Source organism: Acanthochromis polyacanthus, chromosome 15 (genome assembly GCF_021347895.1).
Source record: "Acanthochromis polyacanthus isolate Apoly-LR-REF ecotype Palm Island chromosome 15, KAUST_Apoly_ChrSc, whole genome shotgun sequence".
Classification (NCBI taxonomy): domain Eukaryota; kingdom Metazoa; phylum Chordata; class Actinopteri; family Pomacentridae; genus Acanthochromis; species Acanthochromis polyacanthus.
This window is the reverse complement of record NC_067127.1, coordinates 34,407,473-34,423,644: the sequence shown is the minus strand read 5'-3', so window position 1 is coordinate 34,423,644 and position 16,172 is coordinate 34,407,473. Positions and strand designations below refer to the sequence as shown.

The window sequence follows — 16,172 nt, the reverse complement described above, 5'->3', positions numbered from 1 at the left end:
GATTTGTGGCACTGGCAGCGAACAGTGACACTTTTTGTGGCACCGCTGCGGTGCCACGGTTAATGCCACTGTTTGGGCGAGATGCCACTGCCGCAGCGGCATTTCCAGTGGCCTCTGGAGATGCCAGCAGAGATACCACGGTTAATGCCACTGTTTAGGGAACATGCCACGGTTAATACCAGTACTTTTACCGCTGTTTAGGCGAGATGCCACGGTTAATGTCAGTATCAATGTCACATTAAGCCTAGTCTCAATGTGATAGAGACTAGGCTCTATCAACTTTTCTAAAATGTCGTCCTGCTGTGTTTTTGGATGCCAGAATAAGAGGAATTACATTGGCGAACGCAAATTAAAGTTTTATAGGATTCCACCGAACACTCGTGCTCAGAGGGAACGAAGACAGTTGTGGTTAAATGCACTGAGGAGAAAAGACTGGACAGAGACGATCAGCTGCAGTCAATTCCAGCCATTTTCAGTACAAAAAATCCCTAATATTCTATTTGTAAATAAAAAATATTCAATTCAATTCAATTCAGTTCAGCTTTATTCCAGACACTGGGTCCAAATACACACACCATAAGGACACAACAAGACACACAAAAAAAATACAATCAAAACAATAACCCGTTAAATATGACGAGAAATACAGGGAATATTGGACGCGCATCGCGAGGTGCATTTCCTTGAAAACGACCGATTTGTGGATTATATACCGACTTCAAGACATGTTTTGGACAAAATAGTTTACTGGCTTGTGTCGTCTGGATGTCCAAGGTTGGATTATGGCCGGTTTTTGTGGAATATTTTCATCTGTGTGTAATAATGAACCCGGAAATGTCAGTCGCGCTGTGTACCTTAAAGCCGTGTATAGAGAACGGATGGATGAATATTTGTTGTTTGTCGGACAAATGTGTTTATATTATCCGCTGTGGTAATCACATCTGAAAGTGGTTTATACCGGCGGATTCATGAGAATCTAAGCTTTCCATCGGCGTATAATGTTTATATAATCACGTTTGCAGCCTTCGGACATTCTTTAAATTCCTATGCAAATTAGTAAGTGTACCGCCGGCGGTACACTGAAGTTTAACGGGTTAAAAATGCTCGAGTTTGCGCTGCAAACTCCCAGCGCAAACTATATACTCCCAGTCCCGCTTGACTTCTCGCTCAGCTTTTGCCTCCAGCATAAGCCCCGCCCACAAAAAACGTCACAATGTTTGTAAACAAATAAAGGGTCTATTGTCCCCATCAGACGCCATGTTCTCTCTGACGGGCAGCTTCACTCTTCAGCCCAATGACACGGTCAAGTATAACGCTGTGCGGACGCGTTCATATGATTGGCTGAACAGTACACCCACCCCCCACGTGGGGTGAGTTTTTGTGATTGGCTGAAAGGAGGGAGACATCTGATTGGCTACAGAAACTTCCGTGTTGAAAAAAATGTATTTGTGGATCGAGCTGACGGCAGAGCATTCTCAAAAAAGATTCACACACAAAAGCAGTTTGTGAATGCAGAAATACATTTGTGAACTTTCTTAATTTATTTGTGGATTGCAGTTTACATTTGTGAACCCCAGTTCACATGTGTGAATTCTTCTGTGTGCATTTGTGAATTACGAGACTGTTCTAACTCCATATACCTGAACTTCATGAATGCTGCTGTAGTGTAAAGGCTGGTTGAAAGCCATGTCAATGTGAGAGTTCAGAGATCACATACTAATATATGTGGGTTTCCTATGCTACGATAGCTGCTAATTAACTAATACACATAGAATAATACAGGCATAGTTAACATCTAGGTTCGTTGGGTGAACACCATCGACAATAGCTCAGAAGAAGACATGCAGCAGAGGAAAAGTTCGCTCATAGACAAAAGATCCACAGTTTATGATTTAACACTGAAAATTCTTTCCATGAGTGAATAACCAGTCACACTACAGCAACCTATACTTCAATAAAATCTGTTTTCATCATTACCAGGCTAACTGTTGCCATATTTTGAAAGTAATTTTAATGATTAGAGATATCAGAATCTGTAACAGGTCCATATGCACAAAATATCTCACTAATGTAAAAAAAAAAGAGGAAAGGAATTTTTTTTTACATAATTACACTTAAATAACAACTGTGTAACAAATGATTTAACTTTGACTGTGTGGCAGCTGACCTGCTTAAAATGATAAAAGTGTGCAGTGTCATTTACAGTCAGTTCCTGGTCATTTGTTAGTATCTCATGAAGTTACTGCTGTGCTGTGTTGTAACTCTCTCTTTGGAGATGCTCGTATGGATCCTGCTGCTGTCTGGTGCTGCAGCTAATAAACAAACTCACAGGAAGGACTCCTACAAACAGCTGGAAGCAAACTCAACTTCAGCTCCTGTTAACATTTTTTTCTCAAATTATTTTCTTTTTTTTATCTGACATGACTGAAAAAAATCAGATTGTAATGGATGCCAAATTGCTGAGCAAAATGAATGAGGACAGAAAATGAAAGAAAAAAACTGTGTCTTTTGCTCTCTTGGAAAAAAAAAAATTAATCAAAGAGCAGCTGTATGTGACGTCAGCAGTGTGTGACTGACCTCCAGGAAAGCTTTGTGGTAGGCGTCTGAGATGTACAGAGCATCACTGTCATCCGCCAGCATGCCTGAAACAGACAGAAGGCTTAGCATTTAGTGAGAAAATGTTCTTATCAGCTTTTGTCTCTATTTTTTCTTTGGTTTATCTGGTAATTCCAGTGGCCATATGATGAATAGATCTATATAACTTGAAGAAAACCAACAATATGCCAAATAATAGTTTTGATGTACGTCTTTTTTTGATGAATCACCAGAATCAAAAGCAAGAAGATTCAAAGATGCGCTGCTTGGACAGAAAAAATAAACATTCTGCAACAACTGTTCAGCTGCAAACTATCCTCAGGTTTGAATGAAGACTCTGGTGATGTTTAGCTGGTGGAAGGATTCCCAAAATTGATCAAATTTCATTCCAAGGGCCAAACTTTAAAAACTCAGACCTAAGAAAGTATTTGGAGAAGAACTACATGATTTTTGCATTTGCTTTTTGAAAAGAAAATCCCAGAGAAGGTTTGGAGTGTTGGTCTAGAATGAGCCATGGACCATGAGGGGCAGCAAGTTAAAAGTTCTAAATGCACAGCTACTGTCAACAGGATTTTTACCAGATTTTTTGTTTTTAAAATGTGTACAACACTGAGGCTTTGTGGGGAAAAAAAACCCACATTGTTAAAAATACAATGTACTCATGGCTGAACCTGTAAGCTGCTGCTCTACACCTGCTCTCATCTAAAAATAGCAGCACTCTTCCTGTGGACTCCATCCATCCATTCATCCATTATCTATACACCGCTTTATCCTCATTAGGGTCGCGGGGGGTGCTGGAGCCTATCCCAGCTGACTCGGGCGAAGGCAGGGGACACCCTGGACAGGTCGCCAGTCTGTCACAGGGCTACATATACAGACACACAATCACACTCACATTCACACCTATGGGCAATTTAGAATAATCAATTAACCTCAGCATATCTTTGGACTGTGGGAGGAAGCCGGAGTGCCTGGAGAAAACCCACGCATGCACAGGGAGAACATGCAAACTCCATGCAGAAAGATCCCAGGCCCTCTCCTGTGGACTCATTTGATTCAATTTTAATTCAGTTCTGTAGAAAATTTGAAATTTGATATTACAATTGAAATTTTTGTAACATGGCATATGGGATTATTTTTAATATTAGAACACTTTTAGCTGAATGAAAGGTACATATTTAATTCAGTTTCAGGATGTAGTTCAGATTTCATCACCTGGCAAGCTGGCCCTCTCAGGACTGAACAGGTCGGTCAGTCCCATGGCCTGCAGCTTCTCCTTCAGACTGAAGCTGTCCCCCACCTTGAAGCGAGGGATTTGGATGGTGACGGTGGTTTCTTCCATCTGATCCAACCAGCCACTCAGCTTCTTCAGGTCCAGACTCTCCTCCACCTCAACACAAACACACAACAAGAAGGAGAAGCTCAGCAGTGAAAGAAGGAAGGAAGGAAGGAAGGAAGGAAGGAAGGAAGGAAGGAAGGACAGACAGATACCTTACTGAGTGGAGTGTCTTTCTTGGGCAGGATGATCACCATAGTGATGTCGTCTCCTCGGTACGGCATCTCCAGCAGCTGAACTTCGTCATCAGGGAAGTACTTGTACCTGAACTTGGCCTCCTGGTACATCATGTTGACTGAACAGCTACGACTCTCGCTTACGTGGAAGTCTGAGGTGAACACATTGTCTTTGTCAAACTTGTTCTTCCACTGACCCTGAGAGACAGAAAGATTTAAGTCAGTGGTTAGACAGAAGATCAAGTCAGAAAATACCAGTTTATGACTTTCTGCTCTGTTTTGGCACGAGGCAGCACTGCCATCTACTGCACTGAAGCACAGATCATCTTCATATGCTGCTGATCTCCTGCTTTACGTTCCTGATCTTCTGAGCTCCCTTTCACATGTTTGAGGCTTTAGCAGAACTCTTCGCTCTCAGACTGCAAGCTTACTTGTATTTCCCAGAATTTCTAAAAGTAGAATGGGAGTTAGAGCCTTCAGTTATCAGGCACCTCTCCTGTGGAACCAGCTCCCAGTTTGGGTTCGGGAGGCAGATACCCTTTCTATTTTTAAGACCAAGCTTAAAACCTTCCTTTTTGACAAAGCTTATAGTTAGGGCTGACTCAGGTGATCCTGACAGGGTCAGTTGGAGTCTGCATGTAGGGAGCACAACTGACTTCTTCTTTGACGTCCCTTACTTCTGCCCCTAGTTATGCTGCTGTAGGCCTCGACTGCTGGGGGACCTCTCTCAATGCACTGAGCCCTTCTCTAGTTACCTATGCATTTACTATGTACAGGGTGGGCCATAAGTTTCCATACACAGGAAAATGTATGGTGTATATTTTTTATGTTTCGGATATGCTAGAAGATGAGCTTGACACTATCTTTAGGGGCACTTAAAGGCCATGGTGTATCAGGTGAAGATACGAGACATAAATCATCTCAAGGAGGACTCCCAGCCGGACCAGCCACCATGACGGTCGCACAGTAGAGGGCTCCCGACAGAACCCGTGAAATACAGGCAAATGTCCCACCTCTATCTAAAGAAATTATACTGAAGTGAACTTTAAGACGGGGCAAGACACAGCCACTGTTATTTTCGCCCTGAAGAAGTCATTTTACTGAAATACAGCTTTACTCTCGAGGTTAGCGCCAGCACTAGCTTACTCTGCTAGCACTTAGCAAAAGATGGCAGAAGCGGAGATATTGCAAGAACTGAAACAATTTCGCCAGGAAAACAGACAACAGTTTGAGGACTTGAGAAGTGACTTAACGGGTCTTAATGGAAGACTGGACGAGGTTGAAGGTCGGATTGAAAACGTTGAAGAGCGCATGTTAGCCTCAGAAGAAGCGGCATCGGAGATGCTAAAGCTATATGTGAAGTTGGATGCTAAGCTAACGGAAACCGAGAACCACAATAGACGTGAAAACCTGAGGATTTATGGAGTACCCGAAGAGGCCGAAAAACACTCTGATAATATGATATCCTTTGTTGACAAACTGCTTCGAGAAGGTCTTCATATGACCGATGAGGCCGTGGATTTACACATACAGAGGGCACATCGCTCCCTAGGCCCACAACCATCGGCCAACGCACCACCTCGCTCTATTGTGGTTAAGTTTTTGAGCTTTAGGGTAAAGGAGATGTTACTACATAAAGCTTGGCAAGCAAAAGGATTCAAATGGAAGGACAGCCATATCAACCTCGACCATGATTATCCGCCATCAATCATAGCCAAACGTAAGGAATATGTTGAGATAAGGAAAGTCTTGAAAGAAAACGGGGTTAAGTTTCAAACTTTATTTCCTGCAAGACTACGCGTGAGGCATGAAGATGGCACCAAAGTATACGATTCACCAACAGACGCAGTTGAAGATCTTGCAAAGAGAGGCTACAAGATAACCACAAGGCCAGCACCGACACCGTTAACCCTACTTGACCGGATCAAACAGCTGTCCTGGACCCGAGAGAGGAGGCGTGCTGGCGGGACAGCGCGTGACTTCACCCGGGACATCAGCTACAAGGAAAAGCTTCGCACATTTCGAAGAACCATCCCAGGTGAATCCAATGACTGAATGGGAGAAGGGCAAAGTGAGAATCCTCATGAAAAAATGACATTTTCATTGTGACAGTGGGGTGAATAGACTGAAATACTGATTGAACGGTTCTGTTGACCTCGCTTTCACGAAGCTGTGAACCAACAAGGACCCCCTTCACTTGGCCAAGTTGAAGGGGTTTTGCCTTGGAATGCCCTCTTGGGCTTATCAGGGTCATACGCCTAGACCCCTGCATAGGAAGTCACTTTTTGCTTTTTTGTTTTTCTTTGTTTCATATGTTATTATTTGGTTTACACTTATTGTTTATACTCTGCTGTTCTGTGCAGAGAAGGGAAGAGTACCAGGTTTGTTTACACTGTTCACCAATTTTAACCATGTATGTTTAACAGGCCGTTAAAGTTTGTATCACTAAATATAAATGGCATACTCAATCCAATCAAGAGGGCAAGAATGTTAACACAGTTGAAAAGAGATAGAGTCCAAATAGCATATATCCAAGAGTCCCACCTTAGCGACTCCGAACATGCAAAATTAAACAGGATGGGTTATTCAAAAGTTTATTTTTCTTCGCATGGCTCAGGAAGACGTAGAGGAGTGGCGATTTTGTTATACAATGCAGTGAATTTTGAATTAATGTCTGAATTTAAAGATAAAGAGGGCAGGTACATTATGATAATAGGTAAAATTGAGGGAACGTTAGTGACTCTATTCAATGTTTATATTCCTCCAGGTAGTGACTGGTCGTTTTACAAACATGTACTCGAGGTCATGTCAACAAAGAGTCAAGGGGTATTAATATGTGGGGGAGATTTTAACGTTCGATTAAACCCAGTAACTGACAGTTCAAATGGTAAAGCTGACTCAAAGAATATTTATAAAAAGATTAACAATTTTATGAAGGAAGTAGGGATATTAGACATATGGCGAGAGAACAATCCAAATAGTCGCAGTTACACTCATTATTCTGGGGCTCATAATGTTTACTCTAGAATAGATTTGTTCCTAATGTTTAAAAATGATATATTTCGATTGGTGAACTGTGACATTGGTTCATGTACACTCTCTGATCATAATCCCGTGTATTTGTCTCTTGACCTTACTGGTGAAATGAAACATACACTTTGGAAGTTAAATGCAGATATTTTGAATGATATTGAAATTAGGAGTAAATTGAAAATGGAGATCGAGTCCTATCTTGACCATAATGACAATAATGAAGTTTCACCTGTTATAGTATGGGATGCTTTAAAAGCAGTGCTTCGAGGGAAAATTATTGCAATTTCCTCTACAGTTAAGAAAAGGAAACGACAAAGATTAGTAGACCTTGAAAATAAATTTAAGAAATTACAAAAAGAACATTCTTTAACGTTACATGACTCACTGAAATTGGAAATGTCTGAAGTGAAAAAAGAGATTGAGGAAATAAACACACAGGATATCCAAAAAAATCTACTTTTTACAAGACAAAAATACTATGACACAGGGGGCAAAGCATTAAAACTTTTATCGTATAGACTAAGAAAACAGCAAACAGAGAGAACGATATTTAGAATCAAACACCCTGAGACAAATCTAATTGAGAATAATCCAAGAAAAATACAACAGTGTTTTGTAGATTATTATCAAAAACTATACTCTCAACCACAATTAAGAAGTGCATGTGAAATCGACTCTTTTTTATCCTCATTAAATTTACCTAAAGTCACAAACAACCAGAACAAGAAATTAATATCTAAAATAACTAAAGAAGAAATTGTTTCAGCTATTAGAAGATTAAAAAATGGGAAGGCCCCGGGAGCAGATGGATTCAATTCTGAATGGTATAAGATTATGCAGGATCAGTTGGTACCAATATTAGTAAAAACATTTAACTGTGTACTTGAAGAAAAAATTATTCCCCCTTCTTGGAGAGAGGCCATAATTTCAATTATTCCTAAAGAAAATAAGGACAAACTTGATTGTGGAAATTATCGCCCTGTGAGTGTATTAAATATCGACTACAAATTGTTCACCTCTATTTTATGCAAACGCCTCGAGGTAATTTTACCAGAACTTATAAATAGGGATCAAACAGGGTTTATAAGACAAAGACAGACCCAAGACAATATTAGGAAAACCCTTTTGATTATGAAGCATGTCCGACAACATAATTTAAAAACTCTAATAATTAGCTTAGATGCGGAAAAAGCATTTGATTCAGTTCGATGGGATTTTTTATATAAGGTAATGGCTGCATTCGGCTTCCACCCAGACATGATGGGGATATTTTCTGCACTGTACAGCAGGCCTACTGCTAGGATTAAGGTGAATGGTGATTTATCTAAACCTATAACACTCGAAAGAGGAACTCGTCAAGGCTGCGGAGCCTCAGCCTTATTGTTTGCGTTGTTTATTGAGCCGCTAGCTCAGTGGATAAGGCAGAGTACAGAAGTTAAAGGGGTTACTTTAAAATCAGGGGAGCAAAGACTCGCTCTATTTGCTGATGACATATTAATATTTTTGACGGATCCCACACAGTCACTTCCCAAATTAATGGAAATGCTAAAAGAATATGGCTCATTTTCGGGTTATAAAATTAATATTACTAAAACTGAGGTTTTAAAATTTAACTATAATCCACCTCCAAAAATCAAAAATACCTACAAGTGGAAATGGGAATCAAAAAGAATTAAATATTTGGGGGTCGCACTGACACAGGACCCCTCACAAATGTTTAATGCCAATTATGGACCTCTAGTTTCAAAAATAAAATCAGATCTGCAAAGGTGGAATGATGTACCATTTTTAGGTTTGCATTCAAGGGCAGAATCAATTCGAATGAATATACTCCCCCGTTTCCTCTACCTCTTTCAATGTCTTCCCATCCTAATAACTGAAAAACATTTTGATGAGTGGGACAAATTAATTGGAAAATATATTTGGCAAAATAAAAAGGCTAGAATAAAATATCAAACAATGCTGCTGACAAGAGAGAAAGGGGGAATTGGTCTCCCATGCCTTCGGGACTATTACTATGCTGCCCAAATTAGACCCTTGATCTGTCTGAGCTCGGCCAGATATACTGCAGGATGGAGGGACGTTGAGGGGACTACTATAAAGGATATACCTATTATGGCTTTATTGTCTGATAAAAAATTACAAATTAGCGTTAACCTGTGTGAAGATTTTATGTATGAGTCTCTTTTGAATTCGTGGAATAGAATAATACAAACTCTGAACTTGGAAAAAGTGTCCAGAGCCTTAAGGTGGTGTGCATATGATTCTGAATTCAAACCAAATGTCCTGGACAAAAGATTTAAAAGTTGGACTGTAAAAGGTCTTACAACATATTACTCATTTCTCCATAAGGGGGCATTCATGAGCTTTGAACTCTTAAAAAACAGATATGGACTAGGTCATGAGGATTTCTATAGGTATTTACAGGTAAGACATTATTTCGATGAGAATGTAAAAACAGCATGGGAGAAAGACAACTTGGGCTTCTTGCAAACTTTCTTATCACTAATTAAAATACTCCCTCAAACTAAAATTATATCTAAAATGTATAAAGCCATTCAACAAAGTAAACGAACCAGCACAGATTACATTAGGAGAAGATGGGAAATGGAAGGGAATATGCAAATTACAAAGGAAAGTTGGATGAATATATGTATATTTCAATGGAACACTACTGGCTCTAACACATGGCGAGAGTTTTGTTGGAAAAACCTTATCAGATTTTTCGTTACACCAATTCAAAAGAGACATCTAGGCACTGGAGACTCTTGTTGGAGATCCTGCGGGTCCTCAGGGGCCAATCATTTTCATATATTCTGGGGTTGTCCCATAATAAGACCTTATTGGACGCAGATCTGTGAGCATATTAACTACGTATTTAATAGTAAAATACCTTGTGATTGTGAAAATGTGTATTTAGGTAATGTGAATGTAACAAATTGGAGAAACAGGGATAAAAAGTTGCTTGGAATATTATTGGCAGCAAGTAAGAAGGCCATAACAAGGAAATGGTTAAAGGCAGACCCTCCAACCATCGACGAATGGATTATCATCATTCAACAGATCTACACAATGGAAAAGCTCTCCTTTACGCTTAAAACCCAACGGGACAAGTTCCATATCATCTGGACTAAATGGACTGAGTATGTTAAACCGATAAGGTCTGATTTTGTTTGACTATTGTGCATTTCTAAAGGGTAATGTAATGTGGAAACTATATTTTGAAGGTACTCTTCTCATTTTTGTTAACTAAGATGCTTGCCAACTAAAAGTTAAAAATAAAAATTATAAAAAAAAAAAATCATCTCAAGGAATGCATCACCAACATCATTACAAGCATGACTTCAACTGTGAAAATGCAAGGTCATCAACAGTGATTAACACGTATTAATATGTGTTATCCAAACAATGGTCATCATATAGAGCACGTTATAGAAATAAAAAAGGTTGTCCAACATAAAATGTTTTTTTTCCCTTATGGCCCACCCTGTATACCGTCATTGCATTGCATTCACTCTGGTTCCCCCTGTGTCTTTTCTTTGAGTGTCCCTGGTGCCAGAGCTGGATGCTACAGGTGTGTGGTTGCTGTCCCACCAACTGGCTTAGTCTGCATCATGTCCACTGTGGGATGCTGCTGCTGACCTTCCTCCAGCCCACTGCTTTCAGCTACACATTTCCACCAGTCTACTCTGCATCGCCCTTACAATGCTTGATATGCTCATCTACACACTCTTTGAATCTCACTTACCAGCTATATATGTAGTATATTTAATGCCAGAGCCTTACACCATAACAGTAAACTTATGAATCAGGTTCAGTGTTGGCTTGTACTTTATATGTATCATCTATCTTATCATGCATGTATCCCAATGTGTGTTATATGTTCCCTTATTCCAACTGCTCTGTAAATAGAGATGTGTCCATTAAAGTCTTTTTGTTTCTGATGTTTCCTTAAGCTCTGCCTCAGCAGAGATCTAAAAACTGTAAAAAATAATCTGCAAAGCAAACCATAACATTTGGTTCTACTATGGCACATAAATAGCTCAGTTTAAACCTCCAGGTGTTTACAAGTTTTGGGTAACAGTGCTCTGCAATGACAGCTTTAAGTGTCCAGAAATAACCTTGGAATAAAATGGTAAAAGGAACGTACTTATACAGAAACATAGACACAGAATCCCGGATCAGACTATGAACCTTGACACTACATGCCTGAACACGGGTTTCAGTCAGAGCTATGAATGGCTGCTTCAGGTACCTTGAAGTAGATGGTGTTGACGAGGACCAGGATGGTGGTGGAGTCCAGCGCTCCCTGTGGCAGTGTGTCCTGGATCAGGTTCTTCGTCTTATTGGAGATCCAGTTGTTGATGGTGGCTCGGGCCATCTCAGGGTTCTCCTGCAGTACAGAACCAGAGTTATCAGTACAAGTGCTGTCAGATCTACCAGTGTCAAATCTGAAGCAGTAGAACACACAAGTTCACACTTTTGCACATGTGATGGTACTCACAGTTGTGGAAAATGAATAAACTGTAGAAAATTTGAAATTTTATGTTATAATTGAAGTTTTTGTATCACACATAAAGGATTATTTTTAATATTAAAACGTAGGTACTATACAAATCATGCATTATTATTATTTTATTACAAAAGTCGTTCTATGACTTCCTTCACCTTTTGAGCTTTATTTACTGATAGCTTTATACATGCACATTAGTAAAGTCCTTATGTGACTTACACTTCTTACATATTAATCTACAGATAGGCAAAAAAGTTGTTTTGTTGGTAATCACTTTAATAGTTAATTCCAGTTTCTATCAACCTGGTGTAGTTGGAGTGATTCAGTGAAGAGTCTCACAAAACAGTTTACATCAGGGCAGGAAGCGTGAGCTCGCTGTAACTTTTCCAAAAATGCAGCTTTTTACATGAATCATTGTTGTGTGACCCCATTTCTCTACAGTGAATGTGCAAAGCTAGCATGATCTACAGAGAAACAATAGTCACACTGAGCAGAAACTAACCAGAAAAATTGGAATATTTCTGAAACCTTCTGAACCCCCGAACCTACCAGCATGTTTAACAGGCATGGTGTCCTAAATCAAATAAGCAATTCTGAAAAAATGCCAAAATTCCACCATTAATTAACCACAAACTTGAAGACACAGAGAGAACAATCCGATTTTCAACTTTCCCATAGTCCTGGAACTGTTCATCTGTGATATAAACCAAATCTAAGTGTGCAATTTTTATATTTTAGCAAAGTCACTCCATTCTGCTCTTTCAGAAATTGACGAAAAAATAAATAGCTTATACCAAATTATGCAAAAAAATTAAATTTTGTGCTCCTTGGTAGAACTGAGAAGTCATGAGTGACTCGGCTATGACAAACATGCAGGCTGTGTTTTCACAGAACAGAGAGACACATGAATACAAATCTAAATGTAATGAGTAAAATGTAAATAACGTGGAATCAAACTGCTTAGAGTTCAGAGGGTATATTCACATTGGCTCTATGTAATTAGCTATGGATGTCATATTGATCCCTTTACTCCAATGTTTGGGTACAAAATGTGGGCAACATCTGCAATGGCTGAGCTTTCAGACAGAAGTACAGCAGCAGCGTCAGACACAACTGAGCCGGACCACATCAGTGTGACCTGTCTGAGAGGAGGTAGCAGGCAGTCACATCAAACATACTCATAAACAGCATTTTCCCCAAGAAATACATAAAAATAGATATTTTTTTTGACAAAGAACTGCTGAACAAACACGAACACAAGCGCACTCTCATGCATCAGGAGTTCTATGTTGACTTCATTGTCTGCTCTAACAGTGGACTATTCTTCTGTTGTTTTATGGCTTTATGCACAGAAGACCTGTATAAGTATAATGAGGATAAAGCTCTAACATTTTTTTTAGAAACTGGTTGAAATAGAGAAATTTCCATAGTTACTTTGAAGTTGAGAGGCAGCAGTTTGGCTCCGTAGACCATCTCACTAATGTCCTGGTATGTCTCATTGAAGACGAGTGATTTTTCTCCAAACAGTCGGTTGGCAGAGATCAGCTCGGTGGTCTCGTCCTTCTTCCTGTACAGACGGCAGTTCAGTTTGGCAAAGAAGAAGTGGACCTGATCAGACGTCTTCTCTTTGATGGTGTCGAACTCAAACACCTGCAGACACAAACAGATTTTTAAAAGGATTACTTCGATCTGCCAACAAGAACAAAGAAAATTCTAATGCAGCAACACAACTGAAGTATCCCCGTCCCTCTCCTATAGAGTCTGTGTGGCTTTTGTGACTAGATGTTAATGTATGTTCAGTAAATTCCTTACTACTCTCTTCCACGTACATTTATCTCAGATCTTTCTTTCATTTGAAATTTTGACTGTATTTTAAGACAACAAATCTGTTTCGGTTTCAATATCTCTGAAAATAAACGCTTCCGTTGTTGATGTCAGTAGTTTTGTCTTTCATCTGTTTCTTAGTGTATAAAAACTTAAATTATTTATTGTAATATTTCTCTCCACACACTAAGGAGTCATTGTAAAATGGTCTTATTGTAGCTTTAAATATCTGTTTTCAATGTAAACGGGACAACATAAGAAACCGTTTCAAATCCACAGGAGACAGGACAGACGTGAGCTCTCTCATCACTGCTCACCTTTTGGACAGTTGAGGCAGTTTCATTTTTATGGCCAAAATCAATCAGTGTTGTTTGACACCTGAATATTCGAATCTGTGTGCTGCCACTGGTTTATACTGCCACCATGTCAAATACTGCTCTTTGGTTCTGTAGAAACTCTGAGCTCTATATTTTCTTATTAACCCATCAATGCACCTGATAAAGAAATAGCTAAAGAGGCTAAATGATCTGCTGCAGCTCAGCTTTACTTCCTATCTGACCTCCATGATCTGCTGCAGCGTCTGGTTGCAGGCTCCCAGTTTGGTCATGGCGAATGCCGTGGAGACGCTGATGGGGGACATGAAGATGTTGGACTCGGGGGTCTTGCTGAGGGCCATCTGTTTGTACAGTGACAAGGCAAAGCGGCTGTTGGCTTTTGACAGCTCCCACACTCGGGGGTTGGTGGACTCTGGCACCACCTCAGGCTCTTGGGTCGGGTCCTCAGGGACCTCAGGTTCAGCACTGCGGTAGATGCAGCGTGGCTCCAGAGGGAGGTCCTTGGGTTTGGCGTTGCAGATGTCTGGACGGATGGTGTCAAAGAGGAATGGCAGGAATGCCAAAGATAACAGCCAGTCAGCAGCCCTCATCCTGGACAGAGAACCAGTTAGAGGTTTATTTTTCTTATATGATGCTTGTATCGAGGGACATACAATACCAGTCAAAAGTTTGGACACACATTGTCATTCAATGATTTTTATTTGACCCTTTTATACATCCATCCATCCATTCTCCATACACCGCTTTATCCTCATTAGGGTTGCGGGAGGTGCTGGAGCCTATCTCAGCTGACTCGGGCGAAGGCAGGGGACACCCTGGACAGGTCGCCAGTCTGTCGCAGGGCTACATATACAGACACACAATCACACTCGCATTCACACCTACGGGCAATTTAGAGTAATCAATTAACCTCAACATATTTTTGGACTGTGGGAGGAAGCCGGAGTACCCGGAGAAAACCCACGCATGCACAGGGAGAACATGCAAACTCCATGCAGAAAGATCCCAGGCCCACCCCGGGAGTCGAACCACTTTCGCTGCATAGCGAAAGTGCTAACCACTACTCCACTGAGCAGCCCCCCTTTTATACAGTGCCGATTAATACTGAAGACATAACTATAAAAGAATATGTGGTATTTTGTTGTAGACAAAGAAGTGTTAATCTTCAGTAATAATCTAGACTGTAGAAAATACAAATAAAACGAAAGCATTGAATGAGAAGGTGTGTCCAAACTTCTGATTGGTAGTGTATTTCTGTTTTCATCTGTCCTCCCAAAAGTGATTAATTGCAGGACTCCAGACTAACGTCTTACTTTGGTTGCACTGCTGCACCGAACTATTCATCTATGGTCACTAGCACATACAGTAGCGTTCAAAAGTTTGGGGTCATCCAGACAATTTCATGTTTTCCATGAAATCTCACACTTTTACTCATGTGCTATCATAACTGCACAAGGGTTTTCTAACCATCAATGAGCCTTTCAACACCATCAGCTAACACAATGTAGCATTAGAACACAGGAGTGATGGTTGCTGGAAATGTTCCTCTGTACCCCTATGGAGATATTCCATTAAAAATATTCCAGCTATTCCATTAAAAAGTACCAGTAGACACACAGTACCAGATTTTTAGAGATCCAGTTCTTTATTAATATGCCAATTCAGAATGTTAACATTCCGACAGCAAAAAGCTGTGCTCCCTGACAAGCTTTGGTCGAAGAACTCAGTTAAGAGTTCTTGGACAGCAACTGATGAAAACCATCACAGAGAGAGACACAAAACCAACTCAAACAAATACAAACCAACCACAGAGACACCAACAATAAGCATTAAATTAATTACTGATTACAACACTTGACAAGAGTAGGAACTACTGAAGTTTTGGAATATTGTTTAAATGTCAAACTCCTCTCAAGTTAAAGCGCTGAAAACAAAGTCCCAAGTTAGTAGTGGTGTTTCTTGTTAAAGTTGAGTAGAGAGGAGACAGTTTTCTGTATGCTGAGTACTTTTGCTGTCAGTACAATGAGTGCATTTTTGCCTGATTAGACTTAATATTTAACATTTTCAAAAGAAATGTATTGCATTGTAGTATCGTTTCATATTAGATCATATTGAAAATATTTACATATTTTGTTATTAAAACATATCAATGTATCAACTAAAACTATAACAACAGTGAAATAAAACTGGTAAAGGCATGGATTCTTACCTGAGCAGACAGTGGTGAGTTTTCAGTCAGATGTGTGCAGTTTGTGTGGTCTGTAGGTCAGTGTCCCGCAGAGCACTGCAACATCGCATCAACCTTTGAAACATTGATTCTCTGTTAGTCAACAAGTAGTCACAGTTTAATACCAGGAAAA

At 40.0% G+C, this 16,172-nt stretch overlaps 1 protein-coding gene across 1 annotated transcript in view; it reads right to left on the bottom strand.

Annotated features, from left to right (window-relative positions):
- The window catches only part of serpinc1 (serpin peptidase inhibitor, clade C (antithrombin), member 1), a 19,922-nt gene extending 3,750 nt beyond the window's left edge, over positions 1–16,172 (bottom strand). The window contains exons 1-7 of the mRNA XM_022218071.2: positions 16,022–16,172; positions 14,037–14,403; positions 13,088–13,303; positions 11,396–11,533; positions 4,087–4,305; positions 3,811–3,985; positions 2,578–2,642 (exon numbers count right to left, since the gene is read on the bottom strand). Coding sequence (XP_022073763.1) covers positions 2,578–2,642; positions 3,811–3,985; positions 4,087–4,305; positions 11,396–11,533; positions 13,088–13,303; positions 14,037–14,402 — 1,179 coding nt within the window. The 5' untranslated portion in view covers position 14,403; positions 16,022–16,172. The remainder of the gene's footprint in view (positions 1–2,577; positions 2,643–3,810; positions 3,986–4,086; positions 4,306–11,395; positions 11,534–13,087; positions 13,304–14,036; positions 14,404–16,021) is intronic.